This window comes from Quercus lobata, chromosome 10, assembly GCF_001633185.2.
Source record: "Quercus lobata isolate SW786 chromosome 10, ValleyOak3.0 Primary Assembly, whole genome shotgun sequence".
Taxonomy (NCBI): Eukaryota; Viridiplantae; Streptophyta; class Magnoliopsida; order Fagales; family Fagaceae; genus Quercus; species Quercus lobata.
In genome coordinates, this window is record NC_044913.1 from 21,137,733 (window position 1) to 21,148,142 (window position 10,410).

General features: G+C 35.4%; 1 protein-coding gene across 1 annotated transcript; it reads right to left on the minus strand.

Moving 5' to 3' along the window:
• Positions 1-1,517: 1,517 nt before the first annotated feature.
• On the minus strand, positions 1,518-4,417 carry LOC115964492. Its single transcript, XM_031083790.1, has 4 exons — positions 4,241-4,417; positions 4,058-4,150; positions 2,071-2,172; positions 1,518-1,976 (listed from the first exon to the last, which is right to left on the minus strand). Exons 1-4 carry the CDS (start codon positions 4,415-4,417, stop codon positions 1,518-1,520), a joined length of 831 nt encoding a protein of 276 aa, XP_030939650.1.
• Positions 4,418-10,410: the final 5,993 nt, after the last annotated feature.

Consider the following 10,410-nt stretch of genomic DNA (forward strand, 5'->3'; position numbering starts at 1 on the left):
TCAAAACGCAGCTAAAAGTTGCCCTCTAGCAACATTTCTGAGAAACGTGACTATAAGTCTGAACCTATAGCTGCGTTTTAAAAAACGCAGCTATAGACCCAGTTTGAGCTACGTTTTAAACGGGGCTATAGATTATTTTCCAACGACATTGGAACAACCTATAGCCGCGTTTTTAAAACGCGGCTATAGGTTTTTATTTTTTTATTTTTATATTTTTTTTCCTTGCTTTCTCAACTTCCTGCTATTCACAACATCACAACTCCCTGCTTTCACAACACATCCCAAGATTATAAGTTCCATAATAAACATCACAAGGGAAATAAACAAATTCCTATTAATCACAAGTTCCATAACAACTCCCTGCTTTCACAACTTATTACATCCCAATATCACAAGTTCCATAATAAACATCACAAGTTCCATAAACATCACAAGGGAAATAAACAAGTTCCCATTCCTACATCACAAGTTCCATAAACATCACAAAGGAAATAAACAAGTTCCATAAACATCATTACATCCCAAGATCACAAGTTCCATAAACATCACAAGGAAAATAAACAAGTTCCCATTCCTACATCACAAGTTCCATAAACATCACAAAGGAAATAAACAAGTTCCCATTCCTACATCACAAGGATTTTTGTACATCACAAAAAATATACCAGAAGGATTTTTTTTACATTCTAAATTGCTCTCAAACAGCCACAGGCAGCAACCAGTTTGCTTTCTTGTCCACTTCATGGTAAAACTGCACAAATTATTCTTTGTCAAGTTAAATCTGTCAAATTTTTGCTTGCAATACATAATACTCTAAACATGAATTCGAAATTGTAATTCGACAATGCTTAGATGCACATTTGTATCAAAAGGCCTCACAATGGAGCAATTTGGGAGAATAATGTTATGAGGGAGAGCTCATTTGGATTTAAAAAAAAAAAAACAATACAAAGAGTAACATGAGAGGAAGACTAAGCAATAGTTCAACTATTCGTTAAAACAACCTAGTCAAAACTTCGAATTCAATCAAGTTCAGCAATACATTATTGACATTGATAATTTAAATTGTTTTGTTCCTTTACATTACGTATTTTGCATGTGTCTAGTCATGGAGATCTAGATGTGAATATGCCAAGAAACCGTGTTCTTCATGTTTCAGGTGACAAATAAGAATGCGATACTGATATACACCTTTGAAATGCATCTTGAATCAACTTATCTTACATTAATATAATTGCATTATGAGATTTTATAACATATTCACCAGCAGAAAGTTTTCTTTCCTCCTGTACTGACAACTGAGATTCATATTTTATCCATCATAGCATGGTATGTATATATGCAGGCTACTGTTTGTAGAGAAATTTTTAGAGAAATTTTGTTTTACCTCAGGATTCACAGTTTCATTCCCATCAAGCACCGCCACCCTAAAATATATTAAAGGCATCGTATTAATATCACATAACAATGCATGTGCAAGATATTAAGTTTTTGGCTAAATATCATTTGTTTAGTACCTAAGAAGGACCTATACCACGCATCCCCTGGCTAAGTTGCTCAAACATGGTTTTCATCGACGCCATCATTTCGGCCATTTGTGCTTGGTGCCTTGCCTCAAATTGAGCTAGTTTCTCCCTATGCCTCGTCTCAGATTGAGCTACTTCCCCCCTACAAATTGCTAGTTCCTCCCTAGATTGAGCTAGTGCCTCCCTAAGCTCTTCATGACTCGTCTCCAACTCTGACATCCTTTCGTGAGTTCTGCTTGACGACAGAGTACTAGTCGAGGTAAACTGTGATGCATTTCTGGCACTTCTTCCTAATGGGGTGATTCCAAATCCTACCCCACGTACATGACCTGGGCGCTCTGGACGACCCATCACCCGAGCATACGCATCGTCGTTGGACCAGAGGATTCCATTACCAATCTCTCCGTGTAGTCGTATGTCCTGTTCATTCAAAAGTACTGCCATCCTATCCTGTTTTCCCACAAGAACCAAACAACATATTACACACCATAATTAATACAAACACAAAATACACTAAAATTCAATTCGATTAAATTGTCCTTACCATCTTATCTTGCACACGGTCACTAATAGCAACCCCATCTTTGGTACGGTATACTTTTTGAAATACATCCGCGCGTTCGACTGCCACCCCTTTATCTTTTGCCTACATGATGAACAAACATAATTACAATAAACACTAATTATTTAATGTTGTTATGCCACAATTAACACAAGCCCACAATGAGATAGTCATAACATAGCAAAGTTAGTCAAATAAAGATAAAACTGAGAGAGTAGTAAGAAAATGAGAGGATTTAGCTACCTTCCAAATACACATGGGGTTGTTAAATGAAGAGATTAAAAATAAAAATGACATGGAGAGGTAGAAAATAGGCATCATAGACTTTCTATAATAACACTCTATTTGAGATAAGATTGAGATGCTCACTTTGCACACAAATTGTCACAAATTACCCATGGGTGATCTAAAATGTTCGGACTTAGTAAACTAGGCATGTTTCTCTATGATTTGCAACTAATCCAATGTTATGTTCGATGATTTGCTGGAAAATATGTGCACCAAGGATGACAAAAAATAAACATATAAAACTTCCCTTTTGAATCACTATCCTTCTTGACATCTTCTTTGGCACATGTTCCATTTGTCCTAAATAGTTAGCTATAATGAAAACAAGCTTTTGCTTGTGTATAGCAACAGTGTGAAGTCAAATGGATGAATGATCACCTTAACATCAATGACGTCAATTATAGGAATTTCCTTTCTTTTTCTCATATAGAATTTTATTTAAAACTAAATTTAGTTGTCTTGGATAATTAGAAAACGTGGAGATTATGGTCTCTATATTTTACTAAGTTGCAGCTACAAGAGTTGTTTACGATTAGATCCTAGATAAGCATGTCAAGATTTTGAGGGGACATATGATGGTTTCTATGAACTGACGATCTAGGACTCCATTTTATATTTGGCAACCATAATTTTTCTTTGATCTACACTAGGTGAAAAACTGTAACATTCAGCTTTAAAATATTACAAATATATATAACATCTCACATAAAAGGTCACCTTGTATGAAATTTAACTCAGAAAATGCAGTTACTGTAAGACTGGCTAATTCCTTCTAATCCAACACCATAAAAAAAACCACATACGCATAATCTATCATGTGAGCTAGTGGGCATCAAAATTTAAATTCTAGGTTGAACTAGTGCACAAGCAAACTTTGCTAGACTTTCTCTTCTGGTACATACATAAAACAAAGACAGGCAATCCAAATGTTATGGAACACTGTTTTCTTTTTATCATAGCACAAAATGATCCAAAGTTGGTAAATTTAGAAAGTACGTTACAGAAACTTCCCATTTGTATCAAGAACAAGCAAAATGGTGTTCACGAACTACATACTGACCAACTGTGCATAATTTGTACCTCATGACTTTCATAGAAAATATATATATATATAAATATATATATATATATATATATATAAAGGACAATGACTCAATGGTATGTAAGAGAAAATTTGTTATTCCTATTCCATAAAATTATCACCCAAACTCTCTCCCAAATCAATTCAGATAATTTCCAAATAAATAATCCTTCATCAATTCCAAAGCTTCCCCTTAGTTTTAAATCCTATTCTATAAATCCCTTTTTATTTCATTGTTTTTATGCTTCTAGTCGCTATAATGAATAGCAAGCTTGTGTGATTGGCATTTAATCATGTTTGGGTGATATTGAATATTTATAGACATGCATAATTCGGCTGGGATCATGTTAGGAATGGAAATTACTCTCCTTAAGTGGCCGCTTAATATCTATATATTAAGAGGATTAACAAAGTCATCTCTATATATTAAAATGATGCATAAAGTTATGTATTGCATTTTTTACTTACAAAAAAACCTATAATTTAACTAACTTATCCTTATTCCTAAAACATATGAAATGAGGTTAACTTGGTAAATAGCACCTCAAAATATCAGGGGACATCATGTAGGCATTTATGAATTCTAAGTTTATTTCTTACCATTTTAGCAAAAATTTGAGCAAGACTTTTGGCCCCACATCTTGCTATGTCTTCCTGCTTACCTCGACTCGCCTTGTTTTTGATACTTAATGTCTGCAACCACAGTACCATCAAAAAAACAAAACAAAACATCTCTCGACTAAATTACCATGAACATGAGATCGACGAAGAAAGTAGCAGTACCTCAGTTTTGTCATTGAACCAATAGTCAACCATCTCTTTCCAGTGCGCTGCGATAACCCCAAGCAGTTGACTAGCCAATACCTGTTCACGTGACAGCCCAAGTTTTTTGTGATCCTTCTTCAACTTGGTCTTGCGATTTCTCCTCAGTTCTCCTAGCTGATTCATTGCCCATCCCATTTGATTGGGTGGTTTGACAATAGTGGGATCAATTATATACCGTTGTTGAAATGCAAAAGTGGAGTTAGCAAAATGTAGTATTTTAATTAAAACAACGACTGAATATGACATTTAATTAGGACAGCAACTGTAAAGAAAAATAACTAATATTTCATTTTCATACTACCTCAATCTCCGTCCAACAATCATTTTTAAACTTTTGAGGGACGCTTGGCCACCCAGCAGGCGAAAGCGGGCATAATAGGCCATTCTCGCAAAACGAGCCCAACCACCGAACGAACAAAGACCCATCATTGTCAATTGGTTGGCCTTCATCATTTAACGGCAACTGGATTTTGTACTCACCAGTCATTGCCCATATGTCAGCCAACTTTGTTTTCCCACGTTTTCCAGGCCTATTTTCTGATGTTGGATTTTGTACCGGTGCTGGATTTTGTACTGGTGTTGGGGTTTGAACATAATCATCTGTATCTACAAGACCAGCAATATTATGACTAATTCAACAAAGCTCAGAACTAGTGAAAAATATCACACCACGCAAAAATTATGCATCTACCAACTTAAATAATAAAAGGTTTACAATTTCATTTAAACAAAACATGAGTAAATTTAGGCCTTTCTCCCACGCATTCATGTAACCCACTTGTTGTGCAAGTGTAACTTTCAATTATTTAGGAACAACAACATATTCTAATGACTTTGGATTGTATGAGGTCACAAACAACCAATACCTCCCCTACTAGAACAAGTTAATTGTTGAGAACATTTGTTGACTTGCATTATAATTATAATGACTATTATAATGTATTTTCGTGACTTCATAAATGTATGGGACTTCTTCATACTACCCCTCATGAACCTAGATGCCTATTGGCACTGTGAGTAATCGACCAGTCAACTTGTTCACCTATTAAGAAACGACAATCCACACATTTCATAAAGAAGCATCTTTAAAGAAGCATGCACTTACGTAGCTTTTGAAAAGATGAGCAACCATGCTTCGTTTAGGTTGCCTTCATTTATCCTTAATAAATTTGGATTTAGAATATATAATTTCAACTCGAACTTATCTTTGATCATTCTTAAGTACACTAAATGGATGAAAGTGGACGGAGTGGACCAAAGTGGATGAAATTGGACCAAAGTGATCGAATGAACCATAGTGGACCTAAAGGACTGAGGTAGACACTGTAGGACCAAAATGGACTAAGCAGAAATAAATGGACTGAGCAGACCAAATTGGATCGAATAGACCAAAATCGACCAAATTGGACCCAAAGGAAATGAATGGACCAAACGGACCAAAGTCAGCAGAATATACTGAATATATTTAGATATTTTAATTATATTATTAGTTTTTGTAAACCAGCAACTCATAATTGAAATTGCAAAACATAAATCTTACAATATTAAAAAATGTGAACCCAATGAATTCCTATAGCTATTAGAATTGATCCAACCATCCAATAATAAACATCAAATCTTACATTCGAAAACATGACCAATACCTGGAGCCAGTGTCTCATCATCATCACTTGCCACCGGTGTTGCCACCGGTCTTGCGTCCTCAGAAATGTGGGCTTCCTCATCAGCTGCCTCCACCTGTTGTTGTGAGTGTGACGATCCTTGCCCAACGTAAACAAGTCGCAATTGACATTTCCTCCCCATTCTTGCGTCCAACACCTTTTACAACACAAAGAGGAAAAATGGTTAACAAGCACAGCGAATAATTGTTAACTATATTAAAGATAATTATGTATGTTGAAACTATTATTTCTTAACAATACGAAAAAATAACAGTTATAACATATATATGCAACAACATGAAGAAGTAACAGTTTCACCTGATAATTATATATCAGTATCAATTCGATTCTTAAGTCATGAGGACACATATATCCTATAACAAAGACACAAGTATAACTAAAGTCTTCATTTCAAAAAAAAAAAATGACAAGTCAACCCCATACCAAAACCATGTTTGTTTTTCCCTAAAATTTTCTCTTTTAGTATAGATAAAGATTTAGTCTCGTTTGTAGCAACTTTGTTATGTAAATGAAGTAAGTTTAATTTTAGCCTATTAATTTCCTACTCAAATTATTTTTGCACTTCCCACTTTGTTTGAGTTAGCATAATCACATATTAGTCATGCTCAATCACAATTAAATCATGTACATACTACATACATCATCATGCCATGACTTAAGTTTTCTTCATTAAGGCTATATCAAACCTTCCATTCTTGAACACCTTAATGGGGAACACTCCATCTATTTAACTTGAGAATACTCTTATTTTCTAAATAGTGAGTCCAAATATGAATAAATAATTTATTTCTTTTTCACACTATCCTTCTCCTTTTCTACTATCTCAAATTAACATGAGAATTATCGATCCATTTTCAATTTTGTCCTCTATCATTATTTTTTAATCCTCTCACTCTTTTATTTATTATCTTATTAAATTTTACTCTTTATGTTGTATACCAACAAATAACAACTAACTAAATAATATGATACTACATTCAACTTTAAATCTGTGAATTAATAAAATTTGAAAATGCAATGTTAAAGATATTTTGGTCTTAGAGGTCTAAAACCTATTGTAAGTTGATGTATGGCATTGTACGTATATAACAAGCACACTAACTTCCACTTAGTCTTTGGTTAATCATCTAAGGTTAAACCTAGTATATAAACCATGTATTACGTTTATTATAAGAAATATACTTAAACAACAAATATGTAGCCATCAAGAACTTTTGTCATAGGCCTAATCACATTAAACTCTCTCTCTCTCTCTCTCTCTCTCTCTCTCTCTCATCACAACTTTAACATGTAAGAAATAGATCATCTCATTTTAAATGAAAAGGGGTTGTGTCCTACCCCTTTTGTAATTGCTTATGTTTTAATGTAATCGTCTTTCATCAAAAAATAAAAAATAAAAAAATAAAGAAATAATATATATCCACATTCTATATATTAGTATATATTCGCATTGTATATACCATATTGGGGGTGCCGTGAACAAGTTGAGTAAAAGATAATTTTTTTTAAAAAGGAAAAAAATATTGAAGGAGAATGATGGTATGGATTAATCCAAATCCATATCATATATATTTAAGTGTCATCTTATGTTTGGTGAACCTAAATTTTTATTCTAGCAAGTGCCAATAGACTTTTATGTATAAGTCCTAAAATCCAATTACAAATTGACATCCGTAGGCAAATTGTGAAAGAGGATAGGGTCATAGACTCATAGGGAGGAATTCACAATAACAACCCTTTGAAACATCTAGATCCTTCTAGGTTGTGCTTTTCAAGGCATACCCAGAGTCATAGTGACTGCAGAGCCCTGAACGAACCAGAAAGATACCTCTATGCTATTAGTGATTATATGTTCAAACTTTTATTTCTTAACAGTTTTGACAAAATAACAGTTTCCACATATATATGCAACATTGTCAAACTTTGCATGCAATATGCCTTTACAAATGAGAACTTATAATTTCAATAATAACTATAACATAATTACGCATACAACAGCAGTATCCTATTACACTACTCATCATCACTATAATTGACTTCGTTGTCATCTTCATCGTTGAACTCATCATCAATGAACTCACACTCATCCAAGTCGTCCATTTCATGAAGATCTCTTGGGCCAATGATAGAGGCATCAATTGTCAATCCCTCCACATCATCTCGACCCCAACGAAGGTCATCCCTACCAACATCAAGACTAGTGAGAGAGTACGGGATGTTCTCAAGAAACTCATCTGTGTCATCCTCATCACAATGGGGCCCAATACTTGTATCAAATACATATCTAGCTTTCGTTTTAACGACGACATACCAATCTTTGTGCCTTTCATCTTCAACATAAAAAACTTGTGTAGCTTGAGACGCCAAGACATATGGTTCATGCACCATTTCCTCCCCACCACGTACGGAATGAGTATAATTCACCATAGGAAACCCAAACTTATCAGTCTTATATCCCCTCCTATTTTGATCATCAACTCATTTACACTTAAATAACACATGTTTGATATTGCCAGAATAATTCAACTTAATAATATCTGTCAACACACCATAGTACGTATTGCCACCTTCAGTGGCAACACTAACTCCACTATTTTGCGTTTTTCTATTTCCCTCGACATTCGAACTCCTAAATTTTAACCCATTTATAACATAATGTTTCAGCTAATTTACTGAAGTATATGGCCCTTTGGAAAGCGTGATAAGTGTATCAGTAAGTCCAGTTCTTTCCCTATCAGCAGCAGTCATTGACATCACCTACTATAATCAAACAAATTAACTGAGTCTAATTAGTACCGTCATTCTACTTATGGGAAAGTTGCAAGGTTAAGAATAGTAGCATTGGATATACGACAGTGGCCCTTTTGAAGTTCGTCCTTCGTTAAACTTTTGTGCATCCTACATGAGATGGCAATTGTATTAGTGTTAATACACATAGTGCACATTGGATTGTCGTGCAATTATATTGATGTCCATAGTACTTACTCACGAAACTGGTAAATGTTCTCAGAATTGAATAGCACATAGCGATGAGCTTGGGTCAACTCCCTATTGTCTAGTGCCACCCTTGAAACCGCCCCTGTTGACTCCTCCATCGTCCTTGTGGGTTGTGAGAATATAGTTTCAATTCCTTCCATATACCGTGAACAAAACGTTAAACATTCCTCCACTATGTATCCTTCAGCAATACACCCTTCTGGAGTAGCCCTATTTCTTACGTAAGACTTAAGGCGTGAGAGGTACGTATAATGCACATAACAAGGTTAGTAATTGACACTAGCTATTACAAAGCACACATGAAACCTCATACTGTACATGTATTACCTACGACTTACTGCTCAATGGGGTACATCCAACGGTACTGAACTGAACCACCAATCTTGGCTTCAGTAGCCAAGTGCATGACCAAATGTACCATCACAGTGAAGAAAGATGGAGGAAATATCTTTTCCAATTCACACGTCACTACAATTTCTGCCTCAGCACTCGCAATATCAAACACCGTAAGAGTTTTCAAACAAATTTTCCTAAAGAAACAAGCTAACTTTATCAAAGGCCTAATAACGTGCGATGGCAAAGATCCTCGTAAAGCAATTGGAAGGAGTTGTTGCATCAGGATGTGATTATCGTGACTCTTTAAACCAGAAATCTTACGTTCTTTAAGGTTGACACGGCGTGAGATGTTGGAAGCATATCCATCGGGCACTTTTACGTCTCGCAAAACTTGCAAGAAACCATCTTTCTCCAATGCAGTCATATGAAAACACACGGGCGGTATCATATACTTATCATCACCTTTTCGCTGTAGGTGGAGTTCTCTCCTTATTCCCATTTCCGCCAAGTCAAGGCATGCCTTGTAATTGTCCTTTGTCCAGTCCTTCACATTCAGCAAAGTGCCAAGTATATTGTCCATCACATTCTTCTCTATATGCATCACATCAAGATTGTGTCGTAACTTGTGATCCTTCCAATAAGGCAATGTGAAAAAAATACTTCTCTTCTTCCAAACACACTGGTTTGCCTCACGTCTCTTTCTTTTGTTGTATTTTTCTCGACATTTCTTTCCCAGACAACGTGTAAGTAAACTTTCAGTGTCCACAATTATGTCTGACGCAACTAGTGGCACAGGAGCCACTCGCATATCAGTAGATCCATCAAATAAAGTATCTTCTTTCCGAAATTCGTGGTCACTATCCAACCATCGCCTATGTCCCATGTAACAGAATTTGCAGCCATTTTTTAAAAATCTTGAGTCGGTCTCTAAGGCATAACATGGACACGCAAACTTACCCTTCGTACTCCAACTCGACACATCTATGTATGCAGGAAAATCATGTACGGTCCACATCAATGCTGCACGCAATTGGAATACATTTTTTGAAGATGCATCGTACGCTTCTACTCCAACATCCCATAATTCCCTCAGTTCTTCTACTAAGGGTTGCA